The sequence below is a fragment of the Marmota monax genome, unplaced genomic scaffold (genome assembly GCF_021218885.2).
Source record: "Marmota monax isolate L192 unplaced genomic scaffold, Marmota_monax_Labrador192_F-V1.1 WCK01_AAM20220418_F8-fsc00019, whole genome shotgun sequence".
NCBI lineage: Eukaryota > Metazoa > Chordata > Mammalia > Rodentia > Sciuridae > Marmota > Marmota monax.
In genome coordinates, this window is record NW_026695242.1 from 2388629 (window position 1) to 2410272 (window position 21644).

At 40.4% G+C, this 21644-nt stretch overlaps 1 protein-coding gene across 17 annotated transcripts in view; it reads left to right on the forward strand.

Annotated features, from left to right (window-relative positions):
• Kcnma1 (potassium calcium-activated channel subfamily M alpha 1) overlaps positions 1-21644 on the forward strand; it is a 715498-nt gene that overhangs the window by 399063 nt on the left and 294791 nt on the right. For all 17 annotated transcript variants that reach the window (XM_058577957.1, XM_058577958.1, XM_058577961.1 and 14 more), the window contains exons 4-5: positions 19334-19427; positions 20097-20208. In XM_058577957.1, coding sequence (XP_058433940.1) covers positions 19334-19427; positions 20097-20208 — 206 coding nt within the window. The remainder of the gene's footprint in view (positions 1-19333; positions 19428-20096; positions 20209-21644) is intronic.

Sequence of the window (21644 nt, forward strand, 5' to 3'; positions counted from 1 at the left end):
TGAATGTTGTAATTATCATATACTTTAGGTATATGGGGACAAAGACTCACAGCATAGCAGGAAAGGAAAACAGATAAATAAATTACTTCAGCTGAGTGATGAGTGCTGGAATAGAAGTACCCAGGAGGAAAGCGAAAGCCAGAAAAGGCCTCAGGGGAGAGTCAGGGGAGGAGAGGGTCAGGGGAGGCTGCCCAGAGAAGGTAACCACTGAGCAGGGTGTAGGCAGTGACCTGAGTGCAGGAACCCTTCATTGTTGCAGCTGACAGATTTTTCTGGAAGTCCTCTGTTTTCTGCTGTTTAAGGAATTCATGTATTTGTATGAATATATTCATACCTATATTCATATATTCATATATATACACACATATCCTAATTACTATATATAGTATATATATGTTTATGTGTATATATGAATATATATATATGTATATATACATATATATATATAGTAATATATAGTATAATATATATAGTAATTATGATAGGCCCCTTTTTACAGTAGGAATTTTTCATTCCTCTAGAGAATGCTTTTAATAGATCATTTTTTCCCCAGGCCAAGCTGTTCTAGTTATTTATCCTTTAAACAGTGAGAGGAGGAAGTTCCAGACTCCTAAAATGCTCAAGTCACCTGCAAGTGAAACCAGTGTCCAGTGGTCAGCTGTGGCCCATCTTCTATTTCAAGAAGGATTGGACTTGCTCTTGCTGGATGTTTATGGGCTGAGGCTTGAATTTCAGGAGATTTTATTCTTTCCACATTCTCCATTTTTCTTTTGTTCCTTCCTAGTAGAGGAAGCTTCCTAGGAAGATAAAATCTGTTGCCATGTTCCTAGAAGTCTTGGACAGTCTAAGGATTCATCCTACCTCATTTTGGCCTTGATTTTACTTCCAGCAGAACAACCTACAACAAGCATTATTTTATTATATAGAGTGGATGGCCACCAAAGGGTGATGTAGGAGTGGGTGTTCTAGAGAACACCGGAACATCTTCCCTACTGCCTTGTAGTTTACCTGAAATTCCACAATCAGACGTTCATTTTGGAAGCCTTTTCAGTTGATTCTTAGCATTTAAGTGGCTCTTAGTATCATCTCGCATCTTAATTAAGCAGGCAGTTACTGTCTCTCTAGTGGAATGAGCACCAGGCTCTGGAAATGGAAAGAGAGATAAAAATTAAAAATAAGAAAACAACAAAACAAACAAACAAACAAAAACCAAAAAGCCAAATGGTAGCTCAGTCCAGGGGCCAGATTTATGAGAAGTAAGGGAGTCATTATAACGTCACTAGCACTGTTCAACTCAGCCAGTTACCTGGTGTCGGCCTGCTTGAGGAAATTTCTGGGATTTCATTGTAGGGGCTTCCTTACCACATTACATTAATGACATAATTATTGACAGCTTATTCTGTCTAGAGAGATTGTCTCTGAGAATTTCTGTAGTAGGCAAAGGATGTCTTTGTTTCAATTTGTGTCCCTTTGAGAAGGGAAATCAGGTAGTTATATTGATCTGCCTCTCTATTGTTTCTTTCTTTTTTTTTTTTTAAAGAGAGAGTGAGAGACAGTGAGAGAGAGGGAGAGAGAGAGAGAATTTTTAATATTTATTTATTTATTTTTTTAGTATTTGGCGGACACAACATCTTTGTTTGTATGTGGTGCTGAGGATCGAACCCGGGCCGCATATATGCCAGACGAGCGCGCTACTGCTTGAGCCACATCCCCAGCCCTCTATTGTTTCTTATACCTCTCTTGTATCTTTTGGAATTGAAAGCAGTACTGCACATATAACAGGTGCCAAATATATGCTTTTTAAAGAAATCAGTTTGCAGTCTGTCCTGGGCTGAGCCTGAGCTCCAATGGGTGTCTGCTGGTGACTGGATGGATTTGGGCCTACCCAGGGGGTGGGGAGGATTTGGTTGGCAAAGAGGTGAAGTTGGTCAAAGGGTGCAAGTTTCAGTTAGGAAGAAGAAGTTATTGTGATCTCTTGTATTCTATAGGTAACTATAGTAAATAATTATATATTTCAAAATAGCTAAAAAAAGGATTTTAAATATTCTCACCATAAAGAAATGATAAAAATTTGAGGTGATGGATATTTTAATTAATCTAATTTAATCATTCCAAAATGGATAAATGTAACAAAACATCACATTTTACCTTGTGAAGATATGTAATTATTATTTGTTGATAATTCGGTTTGTTAGTCCCCAAATCTGATCCTCATTTCATACCTTGATTATGATAGCTGAAGTTCTGTAATATTAAAACTTTAAATAAGAGACATTGAAATAAAAATTTAAAAATAAAATTTTTGAAATTTGAAAAAAAATCAGTTGCAGGTTTTTGAGGATCCTATCACCATACATAGACCACTACCCTGGCTTCTGAATGTGGTAAAACAAAACAGATGAATAACTGATGTTTCAATCATAACTTTATTCTGCAATAGTTTAAGAGTCACAAGAAATTGCATAAAGAGTCCAGTGTGTTTGGGGGTGCCCTGTCCCCTAACCCCCCCCCCCACACACACACACATAATACTGAGTTATGTTGCTGTAGTATGTTGTTGAAGCAGGAAGTTTATGTGGACACATACTGGTACTTCAGATACAGACATCTTTTGGGTTTTGCCAGTTTTGTGAGTATTATTTTAGCCGTATAGTGACATTTTATGCCTTGTTGATTTGTTTTATTACCTCTAGAGTCAGCATACAGAATTCTTCTAGTAGCACAAAGTAACTCTCTGGTGAGAAACTGAATTTTAAAAACAGAAGTAAACAACTTTAAAAAAAAAACATTTTATAAAATCACATTTTAAAATGGTCCTGATTTCAAAAATGACAGATTGAGGTTTAAAATCCACTAGAAAACAATTATTACTCAGCTGCCTACTTTTAAACATAAGATTGTGAGTTTAAAAAAAAAATCACCTGTTTTGTTTCTTTATTTCTCCCTGCCTATAAAAGCCTCCTTGAACCTTGGTCTTTTCTGTTAATCCTATATAAACCTGCTTTCTACTAAAAGGGTATTCCCAGCTTTGATCTTGCATTCATTAAAATCCCTCAGGAATGCACAGGTATGGAGGTGCAGAGGTCCTTGCTGCTCATTAGCAGGAGAGGGTGGTGGTTCCACCTGTTTGTATGGATGAGTTGCTGGAAAAGATACTGGGCCATCTGGACAGGAGCTGCTGGCCCTTGCTGTTCCCCAGTTGGTTTCTATGCCACGAGTTCCAGGAGGATAACCTGGGGAAGGTGACGAGGTGCTGATGCTACTTGGTACTGTTACCTGTTTGGAGCTCTCTGTGTGTTGACATAGGGGACAGCAGTAAGGGTAAAGCTGCTTTGGTTGGTTCTTCATCTTTCTATCCTATTGGGAAAGGAAGGGAGAGGTAGCAGGTAGCTAATAGTAATTCATACTCTTTCAGACCCAGGCAGATTTACCCCTTCCTCCGTTCTTCAGAGGTGATGGCACCTGGATTGGATCTTTTCTTTTCAGCTTTAGTTAAGTGCTTTTTACACTGTCCTCAAAAATTGGCCAGGTTTCAGTAACATCCCTTCCTGCTGAGCAGTCCCTGCCCTGAGCATTTCCTCCAAGTGTCTGCTGAGCAGCAAGGTGATCTCATCCATGTTCCTACTGCGAATTCAGAGTGTCCCATTTTTTCCTTCGTTCATGGGTGCGCAGAGAGCTTCTGTTCCCCCCAATGGCGTTTTACTCTTGTCCAGGCTTCATGGGAACCACAAAGCAGAATGAACTTGGAATAAAGGAAATCCACCAAAGCACTGTGATCATGTGCTCACTGCAATAGATGAAGGGCACTTTGCTGCTTCTGCTTTATGTCCTGAGGGTGATGAGACCCCACCGTGCTTACACTTGAGAGCAGAGCCAAGTGGGCGTTGAGCATACCTGGTCATTTTTTAAAGGGAAAGAACAGTCACAGAAAATGGCATCTTCCCACTTTTTCTTTTGATTCCGACCAAAGGAAAGCCTCTCCCTCCCCCAGAATTTCTACCTCAGGCAGCTCTCTGAAAACTGAGATATCTAAACCGGAAAGGACAGAATTCTATGAAGGAAAGCAAGCCCATCTGCTCCTCAAACCTCACTGTGCACAGGGTTGGACAAACTTTGAAATTTAAAAACATTTAAAATTAGTTGAGTCTGATGGCTTTGTGCTCTCAGTAAGCCATGGAGGTGGAGAAAATGCTAGCAATAGTTCTACTATATGCATAAGTGTGAGCACACATAGTTTGTCTGCAATCAATCATTGGCATGTGGCTAGTATGTACCAGTGCTTGTTCAAGGTGCTGAAAACATTTCTACTTTATATGGGTTCTTAGTGTCATTGAGAGTAACTATTACTCCAAGTAGTAGTAATAGTGTGGATACCTTTAAAAGATAAGAGCCATGTGCTCTAATTTCTTTGTGACTTAAAGATTCCTACAAAAGACACAGAAGGCCAACCCTGGCTTTTAAGTAGCTACTTCAGTGATATTGTGAGTCTCATCCCCTGTCCCTAAAGAACTCCTGATAGCATCAGACCCTTAAGGACATTTTCCAGGATATTAGGAAATTTTAATTGTAATGTGACAACAAGAGTTTTCATCTTAGTATTGCATAAGCTATTCCCACCACCCTTTGGGGACTTAATTTGATTGACTGATCTCTTGGCCTCTGCAGTCTCCTGCCTCCAGTTCCTTCTCCACTTTGTTCCCAGAGTTAACTCTCTATTGTTAACAAGGATAATGGCATTATTTCCCTGCATTTAAACTTTGTCATCTCCCTGCTTCCTGTTGGATAAAGACCAGGCATGCTGCCGAGGCCCACAGATGCTTCACTATCTCCTGTCTGGCCTCATTTCTTGCCAAGTCTGCAGTCTCCTAGGCTGTAGTCCTATAAAGCGTCCCTCCATTCCCAGAATGTGTCCTCTTGTGCCTTCATGTGTCTGCCCACGATTGCCCCTGTGCTTCAATTCCTTATCCTACCTGCTCCCTGATCAGTGTCCACTCATCACTCAGAACAACTCAGAAATTAGGCAGAGGCCATCATCTGCTTCCAGAGCCCTCTGTTTGTTACCTGGATTTGAGTATTCATGGTCATTGTGGCTGTCATTGGCATACCATTTACCATGTGCTGACCACTAACAAAGCAGCTAACACTAACTCATTTATTTCTTTAGACAACTGTGGATATGGGTATTATTTGCATTGGGTAGATGAGAAGATTGAAGTCCAAAGAGATCAAGGAAATTGCCTGAGGTCACACATGTAGTCAGTTGAATTTTGAAGAAACCACTCTTACATATATGCTGCCAGAATTAAAATCTGGGTAGATTCCTCTGCTAAATGATAAACTGCTCAAGAGCAGGAACTATGTTTTATTGAATTTTATATCCCTCAAATTAATACAGTACTTGTCACTGAAGTAGAATTTTGGAGCTATTTGTTGAACACATAATAATACAGCTTATTTGTATTTTTTTCTCTCTCTTTTTTTGGGGGGGTGGGTGGGTATTATGGGGATTGAACCCAGGACCTCACACATGCTAGGCAAGTGCTGTACCCTCAGCCCAGTATAGCATATTCATATAGTATAAAAGTATATTTATATTCACATCTATATTCCTTATGAAAATATGTTACTCAACTTAAGTCTAAGATTTTAATCCATAAGAGGGAAGAAATTGATCGAGTGGGCACAACTGCATGTTGAGGAGTCGGGGAGGTGGAGCCGGGAGGAATCCTGCTTCATGTCTACCCATGTTGTCTGCATGTCCTGTGGTGCTCATGTCCTGGCAGGTGTTAGGGTCGAGTGTAAAAGGTTGAGATGAGGGTGCATTGCTTGTTCACACTGGGCCCAAATTCCCTATGGAGGCTGCCATCTTTTGTACAGGGAATGGGAAGGCTGAACTCCAGGAGAACATTTTAGGAGTAATTGATATACATGAGGCTCGGTTTTGCCTCCACTATTTACAGTCCGAACCAGGGGGAAGGCGTTGCAAGTTAAGGTTAGATCACACCATTCTCTGAGTTGCATTCAAAGTTTCTGACATCACACAGGGGAGAAGGTACAGGAAAAAAAGAAAACAGGCAGTTTATAGGGAAGTACTTCACTGATATCTAAGGACACCTTGACATCAGAGGGGAGCTTGAAGGCCCTGCTGAATCAGTGGTATTATTCTTTTAAGTAGAATCTTATGTTTTTATTTTATTTTTTGGTTGATCAATCAATTTTAAATTGATTTAACTTTGTTTAAAAATAAACACATTTGGGAATCTCACTTGTATTTAAGGTCCAGTGAATGGTCAGTGTGCATGGGGTGAACTTGCTATTTGACCTGTCATGAATATGGAGACAAGAGAAGATGGTTTCACATGGGAGTGGGTTTAAATTCAAGGTCAGAAGTGGCTTCTGGGAGTGCCGCTGTCTAGAGTAAACTACCTTGCATCACCTGGGCTTCTGTGACCATTGGGTCCCTTCAACATCATGCCATCCCCAAGAGTCCTCATGAGCTCTGTAAACCAAAGTGTTAAGGATGTTGGTACTTAACTTTTTCTTATTTATCTGACCAGCCTCAGCACTGCTTCTGTAATGACTGTCACTACAGGAAACCATGGTGTGTATCTTTATGTAACCGATGCTTTGCTCCTCCTGAATTTTCAAAACATCTTAACAATTATGGTTGATGTTAAAGACTCTCATGAGGTTATTTGTTGAAGCAAAATACACTATAAATATAAAAATAAATGCATATGAAAGAATGGCCAGGGAAACCATCTCATCAGAGTAACGACCAGTTCTATCCTCCCCGCCCTTCCCTGTCTCTCCCTTCCTGTCCCCAAAGCTGCCTCTTTGGCGCATGTGATGCCAGTGCTCTGTACGGTGTTCTGGTGTTCTGTTTATAGTGGTTTGAACATGTTTCTGCCCGTGTCTTTCATTGCTGAAGTAACTCACCTCTCTCATATCGACTCTTACCCAGGAGCCGCACCGCAGACTCTTTGATGTAGGTCTTCTCTGCATGGCAGCTAAGGCCAAGCTGTGATTTCATTGCATGATGCAACCTCACCCTTTTGGTTATCACCTCCAGGTTAACCAGACTCTTTCCTTGCACTGCCCATGCATGTGACCTGCTTCCCCCGTGGCCCTGAATGTAGTAAGCACTGGACCGTATGCATGGAATCAAAGCGGCGAGCATTCCAATACACTGAAGCACTGGACTGTAGGGTTCTCCTCGGACATCCTTGTGGACCCATTTGCTGATCTTCCTGAATAGTCACTCTGTCCCTTGAAATTCAAGCCTAGAACATTGGGAAAGACAGAAATAAATCTATTGTCAGGCTAGTGCTTAGGAATGGCTATTGACAAGGAATTTAGAAGCTAGGGTAGTTCTCCAAGTAGCAACTTCCCTGACGATCAGTCTTGTGCATTCCCAACTCTACGTGGATGTGCTAGAAGTGACCAGCATCCCAAAACCTTTTTATATCTTTCTGAACAATGTTGCCTAGTTTGATTTTGCTCAGATATAATAAACATACAGACTTTTAAAAAATACCTCTTAAGATAAATGCCCCATAAAATACAATCATTTGCCTTTCTCATCATTTATTGTGTTTAGGAACGCCATCAATTCAACTTTACAAACCTACAATGGTCGTACTATAAAGGAATATTCTATTCATTGAAGCATGTTGCACTGCCTTCAGCATTATTGATTCGTTAATTCCAATCATTTCCCCTGCTTGGTGAAATATATATGTATGTACTTTCTTTTTTTGTACTTTTCATGATTAATGACTTTCTTTAAGAGTGCTTTCCTCTTTAATATATGTATGGTTTTTTCTTTCTTCCTTGTGTTCTCATAATGGACCTTTATAAAAGTAATTGTCAGTTTCTGTTTTCTCGCTGGACTTTTTTGTTATTGACAGTAAATTGAGACAAAAAGGGAGATGGGGCATTATCTAGCTCCAATAATCCTGGAGTGAGAATGAGGATTCCTGATGGCACTACCTTGTCAGAGGCCCTTAGACTACAATTTTACCCTTAAGCATTCAGAGTAAAACAAAGCAGAAGTTGCCTTATTTTTTCTATATGAATTGTGATTTCCTCATATCTGGAGGGCTTGGTAACTTTGAACTCTTCCTACACTCTTTCCCCCTATTCCATTAAACACATGCTATTGAAGTAGGTTCTGCTTAGAATTTCCTAACATGTTTTTTTTTTCAGTAACCAGTAAAGAGGTTCTTTGAGTGGGATCATTTCTGCAACAAGTTTGGATGAAATTATAGCCCAGACCTCTGCAGGCGGGTGATTCTGACCTGTGTGTTGAAATACCCTTGCTCTAGCAGAGAGCTTTCACTGGGAGCTTGGTGAAGGAAACTTCTGATTCTCTTTGTGAGGTTCTTCAGAAAAGAGACACATTCCTATTTCTCAGAAAAAATCTCAGCACTTGCTGATACAGTGAAAGGATTGCTTAAGCCCAGAGAGTGAGGATAAGTGGATCCATTCACAGAGACCAAGGAGAAAACCCTAAGAAATCAGCTCCCTAGGGGTGTCCTAGGTCCCTCACAGAGATGTTTTTCAGCGATGGGGAAAACAACCCTGGAGAAGAATCAAAGATATGGCAATAGAATCAAAGAGGAACTGCAGGAGAAAGCTAGGAAAAGAAACTTCGCCCCAGTGAGCATGTAATTCACAATATTATTCCTTTCTAAATTTGAATTCAAAAGTTAAATAGACACCAGTGATGTGGTGGAAAGAGTTGTTATTTGGGGGGCATGAGAGGGACACAATGACATTTGATAAATAAATGGTTTCCATACTAATCAGAAACGTACACACACACACACACACACACACCAAAAAAGAAAGAAAGAAAGAAGAAAGAAAGAAAAAAGGAAGGAAAATAAATTTTCCAGGAGCTTAAAGTTATTTTTATGAAGCAGGAAAGAAATAAATTAGAAGAAGGTACATTTGAAGATATGATTGTCTAACCATAGGGCTTAATGAGCCATGCCATTTTCCCCACACAAGGGCAGCTGGTTTTCGACTACTTACCATGACTGATTCCTGTGGTGGGGCTGGTCTCCGATGCCCAGGTTGCTTTATGACATTCCTAAGAAATGACTCCCGCCCCATCCTCAGCATACTCATGACTAGCAATCAGCAGCATCTCAGAATCTGCTTTTTGGCTGTGAGGCTGCTGCTCTCTCCAAAAAACTCCTAAATAGGAATACTTACAAAACGATCATGCCTTAGCTGTCAGCCAAAGATGGAGCTAAGACAAGCTATTTTGTTTCCTTGTGCAATGGAGGTATAATTGTTTTCTAGGTTGAATTTCAGATTTGTGCCAGATCTTTCCCTGTGTCTTCTTTTACAAAGTTCTCAAAAACAACAACCCACCAAACACACCAAACTAAGGATGTCAGAAACAAAGCGAGCATGATTTTCTATCAACATCACATATCCCATATGAATTAACATGTGAATTTGAACACGCCGGTGTCCTCGTGCTGAATATATATGTTATGTGGCATTGTTTTGTATTCTTCAAAGTGAAGCAGCAGATAAATGGAACAACTCTTTCTTTACATAACTGTTTTCTTTTCTGGATGCTCTCGGGCTTCCTTAAGTCAATACCAGGCAGGTCTTCCCCAGCAGGACTGTTAATATAGACCTTGGACAGACTTTTCCAGTGTAGATGTGATGGAGGTGTATCAGGTTACAATTGCTATAAGTCTTGTAGGCTTTGGGCTGAAGGTTGGAGTCCACAGAGGAGAATGGAAAGGAATCTGTCTCATTCGGCCCCTGTCTGTTTAGACTTGCCAGTCTGGGACCCTGAACATGCTAGATTGGCTTGTGCAGTTGGTAATTTTCACTTCCCCACTCTGAGTCCTTGCATTAGACCAGAAGCAAGGTGGTAAAGCCAAGGTCAGGCTGTCTAAGTGTATCAGGAGTATGTCCAGGGCAGGGAGGAGGACAAGGGCAGGGAACAGAGGACATAGCTAATGAAATGACCAGGAAACACTCGGAGTCTGAGACAAACAGATGGAGACAAAAGCTCAGACAGAAGAATTTTGATACCTGTATCCAAAAATAGCTTGAAGAAAGTCCCACAGGGTCTTGAAAGCCTTTATATGGTGAGAACTGTACCCTCCTGCTCTACCTGGCCCTGACAGCCAGCCTCTGGCAAGTAGAGGGCTTATGCTTTTCCTTAGGAGCCTCTGTCATTCTCAAGCCACGATGACAAATTATTTGAGAAGCCTGAATGCCCAGGTTCCTTGAAGCTGTGCCAGGCTATATCCTTCACAAAGGGAGATACTGAGCCCTTGCCCCCCAATGTCTAAGTGCTCACTGTTGGTTATTACTGGTTAGAGATGATTGTCTATGAGCCTCTTAACACATGTGTGACAATGTTTAGTATCCAGAAAAAAGCCAGCAAAGGCAGAAGGTAGGGGTTGGGTGAACCTTCTGTTGTGGCCTAGGTCTAAGCTTTTACAGGCTAGAGGTGTGTAGCTCTCGATATCAGGGCAAACCCTCACCAGATGCCAGGCTTTGTGCCTGGGTCCACAGGTCTTGAGACCCCTTCTCTGTCCTCTCTTTTCCCCATCTCTAGTCACCTCACTCAGGCTGACCCATTTTGTGGATGGACCCAGGATGGGATTGGATTGGATCAAAAGCGTAGCCTTGTGTTTCAGGACCATGGGCATGTGTGATTATGTGTGTGTACCTACCCACATGTACAGCCCATACCTATACATGACTCCCTGACCCCACCCTTAAAGAACTTTCCATCTGTTTCTGAGTGCATATGCATTTAGTACTATTTGAACCATCTACTCCATCCCTTCTTCCTACTAGCTAAAAGAGTTTACTAAAGAGAAAGTGGCGAGAATCAGTGGAGGTAGGGAAATGGGTAAAGACAATCGATTGTGATTCCTCCAACAATTTAGTGAAAACTACATCAAGCAGCACTTGTTTGGCAAGACTCTATTTTATGTAATAGCTTAACTGATTTATTACATAAAAGTTGCTGGCAAAAATGAACACTAATTCTACACTGGTAACAACTGTGATTGAAATAATTGTAGTCTGTAGACAAGCTAGAGAAAATAAGCATTAGTGGGTAGGTTGTCTTGGACATCATTCCAAGATTCCGACAGTGAAGAAATACAAATTATGGAAGTAGAATTGGAAGGGATAGTTAGAAGATGTATGACTGGTTCATCCCTTTGCCTCTCCTCCAGATCCACATTAAGCCAGTGAGGCAAATGAAGCTGTTTCCTCCCTAAAGACCTGGGAGAAAAATGCTCTAGCTCCTATGGCCACTCATTAAAATGACTCATGGTTTTCTCTGTCAAGAAATCTTAGTTAATTATTTAGCATTTATGACACTGTGTGGCTGCCTTCAATGGAAATATAATTTTCCTTGTGTTTCTTCTTCAGTATTATCTAAAACTAATACTCTAGTACATAGAATCATATAGATGTTAGTGAAATCTCCAAACAAGAGCTTATTATACATCCCGTTGGGTATTTGAATTACACTGGGATACCTGATAAGAATACAATAAGGCAGATAAGTGGAAAAATAAACTACAGAAATAATTGATTCTATCAATTTCAATTCATTTGGATCATTGCCTTTTGGGGGCATTTTCTACAAACTGTTATCTCTATTGTTACCACCTTAGTTTTAAAACCAGCTGTCGTTTATTGAATGCTCAGTCATCTGATCTCATTCTTATAGCAGTCTTTTAAATTTATATCCTTATCCCCAGTTTATAGATGAGAAAACCAATGCTTGGAGAGGTCAAATTATTTGCCCAAGATAATGTAAGTACTAAGCTTTAGAGCTGGGATTTTAATTCATCCATCGAACTCCAAAACTCTCCAACTGCTGACTTCTGAGTTTGACTTGTAATGCCCACATTCTGCTTTTTTAGGTGCATTTAGGTAGGTAAAAAAGATATATAATCGAGACAAGAAAGGGGATCAAACTACAGATAAGACATTGAAATCTTCTTGAAAGAAAATTTGGAAAATCTCCATAATAAAGTGACAGGGATCTCACCACCTGAGTTTTGTGAAAACAAATCATCTGTGTGCTTCATTGAGAAAACCAATGTGTAAGGAACTGACATGTTTTGTTCTCTCCATTAGCAATCTCTGTCATTTTCTTTGTCTCCTAGAAGAATGCTTCATTCTTAGGACTAATTACTAAGGTAGACAACCCACGCCACACAACTCTTCTGAAGTCTACTGCTATCCGTATTCCAGGGTTCTCCACATTATACAGAGCTCAAGATTACAGAGCACATTGAATTCTGAAGAGTCTTAAGAGTTTCTATACCATCTCTTCATAGGCTCCAGGTCATTTCAAAACAGTTTTAATGATGCGTATGCATATGGCTGTTGGATCACATCTCATCATTTGAGTGCAGGCCATAATCAGAAGCTGCTGTTATAAAGATTAATAGACTTATTGATAAACACTATAACTGAGGACTTCCCAACAAAGCCATTTAAACAGTAGGCTTGGGATCATGATAGATCAATACTATAGAGTAACAGAAAGTGTTTTCTATTCAATTAGAGCCATTTCCATGTCTAAGAAAAGTGTTTTAAGACTAAACAATAAGCCCATTTTGATATAATTATCTTTAATATTGATTAATCATTGAACACAGTCCCACCTATCATGGATAGTGGCTTAGAAGGCAATATCTCAAAATGGCTTGTAATAAAGTCATAATGTTAGTCAACAGAAGAGGCTTGATTCTGTTTGGTAAAACTGATAAAAACTTCACAACTTACTGAATATACGTCCCACCCAATGTAAACACTAAAAGAACAGTATTGGAAAGATAAACTCTTAAGTACATAGATCTGACAAGGTAATTAAAATGCAGATACTGAGGAAAGATTCAAAGCTTTCAACTCCATTTAGGACCTGAGCAGTCCTGGGGTGCCAGTTTAGGAGACAAGGTTCTATATGAAGATTCTTCCTCAATGATTAATTAGTATTTTGTCACTCACACTAAATCCGTTATCATTATTAGCTTGCAAGACATTTTTCTGAGACCTAAAATGATATAAGTAATAACAGTGATTTACACTTTGCATTGCAAAAACTTGCCTCCCTTTTAAAACCAGTCTTATAATACTCAGGATAGCTAGGTACTGTGGGTCCTATTCAGTAGGCAAGAAAACTGAGGCAATTTACTTTATCCAGTATATGGAGACCTTGCTAGAAAGACTTCAGAGCAGTTAGATCTACTCCCTCTTGACTCTAGGTAAGTTCCACAGAATCCGTGTCTATATGATGTCATCTTTTCTTTTTATTTTGATTGGATGGAATGGAATGCAAAGTTTATTGTCTAAGTCCATAATTCAGAGTGTTCAAAAGATTTAAATATTCTCAACTGTCACCATGGTCATTCTTGTTCTCCTAGAATAAGAGAGAGTGAGGGAAAATTGGAACCCTTGAAGGGTCATCCATCTTGAAGTGGATGGATAACTAGAAATTATTCCTACATAAGCAGAGAACATTCTTCAGCATATGGGATCAGTCTTCATGATTCCACCATCACACAAGGTTTCAGCAAGGACTTCCTGGGGGTTATTCATGTCCTACATGATTGTGTTTACAAAGGTTAGATACAAGTTGTATAGGTCAGCTTCTTCTGAATTTTCCCAGATTGCTCCACAAATGCATGGAATTTTTCTAGGGTTATTTGACCTCCTCTGCCCAGTCCCTCATTTTACATGAGCTTCATGTGAGACTCTGTACATAGTAGCCACCATGTTTTATGTTTCTTGTTCCTCTCCAAGAATGCTGCAGTCCATCTGGAAAGTGAATGTGGTATGGTGGTAAGGCGGCTGGGTCTCTATCCTGGCTCTACCACTTAACTACCTGATCTTGAGTAGGTATCTGAGCCTTCTGTCTGTTAAATGAAGATTTTTAACAAAATATGTTTTATTTTGCCATTTAAAAAAATTTGTTCTAATTAATTATACATGACAGTGAATGCATTTTGACATATTGCATTATTTTTCCGTGTCTGAGGACCAAATGCAATTGTATGTGTAAATGCTATACAATTGCCAGGTATGATTATATTGAACGAAACAAGACTTGACTATGAATGGAATGAGGCAGTTTAGAATTCTGAACTAGAGAAATTCAGAGACCAGAGAGATCAGTAAGGGCACAAATCATTTGCTGAGTGGAGCCTTTGGGTTGGGCCTTGAAGGCTGCCTGAGGTTTGAACACAAAGAAGAGTATTTGAAGAGGCCACAGCAAAAGCATAGATTTAGAATTGGGAATACGTGGGTCACATTCATAAAGGAACAAAGGCACCAACTCGTGGTAGCAAAGGATTTGTAAAGAAGCACAGTGGAAAATAAAAGGGGTGATGTAGGGTAAGGGTGGCTTTTGGAGGTTCTTCACAGCCAGACTTACAGTTGATGTATGAGACAGAAGGGAGCCATGACGCTGGATAAATGTCATCTTTTAATTAAACTAATCTGGCCACATTGCAGAGATGAGACGAGAAGAAGAGACTGGCACCATTAAATGTATTGAGTTGATTTATGTCTGCAGTGGTGCCTGGGCCCTAGCTCTGGTGGTCCATAATCCTGGTGGGAATTGAGAGGGCCCTATTCAATTAAAAAAGGGAACAGCCACAAGAGTGAGGAGAATTTAAATGCTGGAAATTATTTCACAAAGTGCTGTTTTGTTCCTCAGCCAGGCCCTTCCCTAGTAAATCATCTCGAATGTCTGTTGTCCTTGTGTTCCTAAGCTGCTTATCATTTCTTTATCCCTTATAAACCACGAGCTCCCATAACCCCTCCCCATCTATACTTCACTATTTTTCCTTTTAATCTGAAACTGCAAATGTGCTCAGCAGGCTCTCTCTGATTGTTAATTGGAATGTCCACTGGTGAAGCTTGCTCGGTGGCGTTGTAATTACTTCCCTGTATCTCTTTAATTTTTTTTCCCCTTGCTCACATCTGAAACTGAAAATATCTGCTCAACCCCTTGATCTCAGCAATTAGTTAAGTGCTATGCAGCTGGTTATCTGGGGGCGGGCTCAGACTCTTAATCATCTCCCTTCGGGTCTAAATGGGGATCTTCTTGAGTAGTGACACCTGTAATTAGTGGGAAGTTTTGAGAAAATACTTTGGGAACTGTGGTTCTCAAAGTGGGGTCCACACATAAACAGCATTGGCATCATTTATCCTTAGACCCCCATCCCAGACCTACTAAATCAGAAACTCTGATGGGGGGCAGGGCACAAATTTTAACAAGTCCCCCCAAGTGCATGGCAGAGCTTGAGAACCACTTGTCCTGGAGAAATAGCTTCTCAGGGTTGAGTAACCAGACTCAGCAGGTAGAAGAGCAGGCCTTAGGAGCAGGAGGGAGGACAGTGTAGAGAGTTGAGAAAGGCCAGCCACACTGCCTTCCTGGAGATGATACAAGTGTCCAAGGAACTATTGTTAGCCGTGAAATTTTGTACTTGGCCTTTTCAGCCCTTTGAAAGAAAACCTGTTAGCCCTTGCTTGCTTTGTGCTTTGGAAAAATGAGTTCTGAAGTCAATTTTCTTGAAGATCTGTCTGTTGGATCTTCCTGCTCAAAGATCTGCACTGGGGATTGTACAATTAATTAGATGAAGAGACAGAGATTCATTGGGTGAGTCTCATTTTCTTCTGTGGAGACTTTTACATGCAGAGGGTAGACTTACTTGATGGCCAAAAGGAAATGGGAGCTTGGGTTTCAGCCTGTATCTTATACTGTGCACATGTCCCATTTGAAGCAGCTCTTCAATAAGATTCTTTTGACCAAGCCCCAGAGTCTTGGTCAAAATACTAAATTTGCTTTAGGTTTTAGTGTCATACACAGAGAGCTTTAAAAACTAGGTACTCAGGCCATGCTTCCACCCAGCTTCATCAGAATCTCTGAGTTGGGGTGGGGTGACTTGGACTAGTATTTTTTTATGTTCTCCTGTTGCCTCTGAAGCCTAGAAGTGAGTAACCCATCAGCTACCAAGTCTGGTGGGTCCTTTCATTATCAAATCATTGGTTAATCAAGGATGAGTTAGGGTGACCTTGTTTTCTACTACCAGAGTCAGAACTAGTATCTTTCTTTCTGTTCTAAAAACTCCACTTTTTTTTCCTATTGGCAACATATGCCCACCTAAAGCCTTTTCTGGTGTAGGTATGCATCATCACAATGTCAATATGAATTTAACTGTGTGACCCAGGGTCACTTTCTTTTGTAGTTTTAAGTAACAACACGATTTCTTTGCTAGTTCTTGAAATTTCTGTGTATCTAGCAAGGAAACTCTCTTTACAAAAGGAGGAAGAGGAGATTGCATTTCATTCTCCTTCTGCAATGAATATTAATTATGATGATAAAGTCTCTTGGGGAGAAAAATAAATCCCGGCTGGCCACCCTTTGGTTGTTAGATGATGTATTCTCTTAAAAGATCATGAACTTCTCCATGGGTTGTTTCCATTTGGAATAAATGAAATAATGGAGTTTTGGAGTCTCCATTCTGTGGTCCCCGATTGTGTGATTTCATAACTATAGGCACTTGGAAGATTTATCTCAGAGGGGACCCTGATGAACAGTTCTGTTGCCACTTAAAAAACCAGGCAGGCTACTTCTCCTGGGGCTCTCAAGGCAAGCAGGAAATAACTAAAAAGGGATATAAAATATACTCCCTGATCACTGTGGTCCTACTGGGTCCCAGGACCTGTCTCTGTTTGGTCTGAGAGTTCCCACAGCTTGCTATCCCCTGTTCATCTGTCAGGGCGTGTTCATGTTACCTGGTTTCAGCCAGAGGAATTGGCTCATAGGAGCTGCAAAATTTACTTCTTTCATTGTTTCAGCTCAAAGTCTAGGACCTGTAGAATAATCATGAGATGATGATGAAATCAGTACTAATTTTTTTGAAAGAAGGACTAGAGTGAAGTTCAGTTATGGCTTTTAGATTGTTTTCTGCAAATCAGGGGTGTTGTTGAGGTATGTTTTCCAATATGGTATCCTCTAGCTTTAAATCTTTTCTTTATTGCTTTTGGGTAAGAGCAATATTATAGAAGGAAACAATGGAAATGACCAGGAAGGCCAGGAGCAACAGAAAGCAGTTGCTGCAGCCTGATTGCTCATGCTTTTTCTGAATATTTCTGTTTATGTTCAACCAAAATACCCTCAATGATACTGAGCTGTCATGTCTCCACCCACTATTCCACTCCCCACCACAGCCTATCAAATATTTTTCCAACCAGATGTACTTCAAAGATACCATCAAATTAACCACAGAGGCATGGAATGAATAGGAGCTAGGGAACTCACGAGACTCCCCCAAGATGCCACCAAGAATTATTGTGAGGGCAACAGTGGTGCCATAATAGTGAGTTATCCATGATATACTTGTGAATGAAAGCTTTTTCTTTGTTCCCTTGACTGTGGGGACATCATTTTGGATGAATACAAATTTCTGATGCATGAACCAAGTCCCTGCTAGCACAGAAGAAAACATCAGTGCAATATTTGGTACAGATTTCCCTATACCTGCTCACTTGCTTCTCACACACACACACACACACCCCACACACACCATTTATTCTTCACTAGCACATCCTGCCAGTAGCTTCCAAAGCACAGACATGCTCTGTTCTGTCAACCCTTGGAATCTGTAGTGGATTTTTGGTCAACTTTATGTATTTCTTATCATTGCAACTATGATGGCTAGGAAGTCTAACACCTGTTCACCTTGTGGGTTTTGTTCTTGAAACAAAACAAAATACCACTAATAGCCCAAGAATTGCAGAATTGTCCCTTATTAACTCTAGGCCTGGCAGTTGTCAATTCCTTTGTGAAGGAACTGTTCAGTGTTGTTTTTGTTCAGTCCGCTTAGTTTGTAAATGCACATGTAGGTGACTCTTGATGCTTGTCTGGAAGTTGTACCACATATTTGTGGTTTGGGAGATGGCAAAGGGCATGTTTGACTTGTAACCAAGATGAGGAATGGAGGAATCCAGTGCATGTCACATGATTGGTGATTCCCATAGACTGTCATCCCAGGGATCTAAGGGGGTCCGCATTCCAACTGCACAGACTCCTGCCTGTTAAACAGCCAAGCATCGTCCTCACAGAAGTACAACTATACTAACTGGTATTGCGTACAAGGATTTCCAAGGTGCTGATCCTTGGAAATCCTTCATCTTCTCAAGCTAGCTCTCTTCTGGAGCAAGAGGTCCATGTGGCTTCCCCTCTGGGGAAATTATTTTTTTTCACCTATACTCCTTCTCCCTTCCCGCACCTTACCCTCTTTGTGTTCTGGCCTGGGTGTTCCCATTTGCTTAGTGATAACAGCAGACTATGAATTTTCATTCACAGCTTTAAGACGTTTCTGAGGCTTTCCTGCTTCCCACCCAGCCCAGACCTTGGGGCTGTTTTCACACTGGGAAAGCACACAGAAGCCATGTACCAGTTTGTATAGTCGTACCCTTTTGAAATGCCTACTCTTGAGCCAAGTAGAGTGTGCTGGGGTGCGCATTGGCTGCTTGACACACACACACAAAGCCAATTAACCTGCATGCCAAAAATAAAAAAATAAATAAATAAATGAAAATTAACCCTTAGAGTACTGCTTCAATGATGGGGTTTAATGTTCTTGACTTTTTCCCGGTTGGGCAGTGCTTCCTTCCCCAGATCAGAGTGCTGCACAGAAAGTCTATACTTGGTCTCACTGGAAAGTTAACCAGGATCTTCTCCACCACAGCTTTACTTGAGATGCTCCTGGGTTCTTTATCTATTAATTCACTAGGCATCTCCAAGATCCAAAACACAGCCACCATGTTTAATAATGATAAAAAAAAGGTCTCTATTTCCATTGTGTTGGAGGGTGTGAGGGTCTGATTTTTAGCCTTCATATCTGTCCTCTAAAATAAGGAAGTCAGTTCTTTAAGGGTTAATATAAAATCAAGGAATTTGGTGGTCACTCCTGCTTGTCCTTCCTCCAAGATGTCTGCATGATCTCCTCTTTAGATACGTAGTTCAACTGTTGAATGATGATAAAAAATAAATAAATAAACATGTAGATATAAATTTACCAAAAAAAAAAAAATCCCCCAAAGCAAATAAAAATGATACACTGACTGGTTGAATGGAAACCCCTTGGCAATGCTTGCTTGATGATCACGAGGGGTAGAAAGACCAAATGTTTTATTTAATGAACCTTCATTTTGTCCTCTACCCCTTTCACTACCACTTCTCAGGGTTGTGGGAAATGTGATGATGTTTTTCATTTACTTCTTGCTTTTTCTTCTTCCTGTTTAATAGCCCAATAGAATCCTGCCAGAATTTCTACAAAGATTTCACATTGCAGATCGACATGGCTTTCAACGTGTTCTTCCTTCTCTACTTTGGCTTGCGGGTAAGTTTAACAACATCCCTCCTTGGCATCTACTCTCACAGGGAAGGGGAAGCCCAGGGTTTCCATTATAGATAACATATGTGCATTCTGATTTTCAGGTTGTGAGAGAGCCCTTTCCTTAGCTAAGCATTTTCTGGAAAACATGTTAATTTTGTTTCAAGGGGATAATGGAGATTGAAATGACAATGGCATCTCCACTGACTCATTGGTTTCTCATTCCTCTGTTCTCTCAAAAATTAAATAGAAAAAAAAAACAACCTTTGGCTCTTAGAATGATATCTAGCATGCTACTGCTGATGAAGGGTTCTATACAAATCTGAATTAAAGAAATGTGTGAGTGTGTGCATGCACATGGTCTTTACAATTATATTTATAATAGAGAGTCTAATGAAGGTGAGATTATTCAACCTTCTCTATGAAGCTGTTGGAAACCATACATAAACATATTGTTTGATCTTTCTCCAAGGCTAGCACAGTGCACTGTCACTCTCTAGAAGAGACAGTGTATCTGACAAAATTGTACATGATTGGTGTAGGACGTAAGAGAAGACTATAACTTCTCCCTTCAGAAACCCACAAATTTGCCCGTTAGTCAAAGAATACAGATTGAATGCCAGCACTGTGCTTCTTATTTTTTCTCTCTCTCTTATTTCTTCTTTCCCCCACCAGTTTATTGCAGCCAATGATAAGCTGTGGTTCTGGCTGGAAGTGAACTCTGTGGTAGATTTCTTCACGGTCCCTCCTGTGTTTGTGTCTGTGTACTTAAACAGAAGCTGGCTGGGTAAGTCAATCTCTTCTGCCATCTCTTTACTGGTTCCTGAATTGTGACAGAAACAGAGAATCCAGGGTGGATCAGAGGGCTGAACTGTCCCTATACAAAGAAAGTTCTGTGTATCCATGTGGACCGTTCTCTTGGAGTGTTAACATTGATAGTGACAGTTCTTTTGGGGTGCTAGCTCAGAAGGATTTGCCCAGGTAGTGCTCCAGGTGATGCAGTTTTATCATTGTTGAAGCCCCGGGTCATCACTGTCACAGCTAGGACTTCTGCTCTCTTGGTTTTGTCACTTGTCATTCAGGAACTTGGAGTCAGGGACTGTTGGGAATAAGACCAACTTTCCAAGTGACTGGTTCAGGTGCCCCAGAAAGGCCTGCCTCTCAGAGTTAGCTTCTGTCTACTTACTTTTATGAGCAGTGGGTCTTTCATGATCTATTTATACTTTACAAGTTCCTTCGGTAGACAGGACACTACAGGAGACTGATTTCCCTTCCTGTGCAGGGGAGAGTTTTTGCTAGTGTTGTGCTCAGTAGGTCACTTCCTGTATCTGCTCAGGTCTTGTATCAGGACTAAAACAATTTAGTTGGGAAAAGTCACTTGTTCAGAGGATGACCATGACTTACAGTAACAAGTTCAAGATTGTCTTAATGCATTGTTTAATTTCTGCTCTCCTCGGGTCTACTGCCATGGGGTGTATTAGGGAAGAAGGAAGGCTAAAACAAGAGATGGAGGACTATTGGGGATTTCCTTCTGTTCTTACTTTTAGCATTTTTTTGGCTTAATTTTTTCTCAAAGTAACAGGTTTGTGCTGTAATTGGTGAAAACATTAAAAGATACACAAAGAAAATATCAATCATCTTTTTCCTTTCTTTCATCTCCCTGAGTTGCCCAGTGTTAACAGGCCTTCCCATCTTTCTTCCATGCTCATTCTACCACCAACATAGATGTGCATATTTAACAGTGCTGTAGAGGTGTAGTGTTTGTGTAAGAAATTGTATTGAATCATCATTTTGTAGTGCAATTTGTCTTTTCTTACTAATACATGATGGACATCCCTTCATCTCTGTAATAATTCATCTTATAAAAGGTTATAGCAGCCGGGCACGGTGGCACATGCCTGTAATCCCAGTGACTCGGGAGGCTGAGGCAGGAGGATTGTGAATTCGAAGCCAGCCTCTGCAAAATTGAGGCGCTAAGTAATTCAGAGAGACCTTGTTTCTAAATAAAGTACGAAATAGGGCTGGGGATGGGGCTCAGTGGTTGAGTGCTGCTGAGTTCAATCCCCAGTACCTCCCCCCACAAAAAAAAAAAAAAAGAGTTCATAGTACAAGTAATTCATTTTATAAAATTTGTAAATTTTTTAAAATTCCATTATTTGTTTGTCACCATATATACAGCCATAACCCCAATGATGAATTTCCTGGATATATACTTTTTCTTTT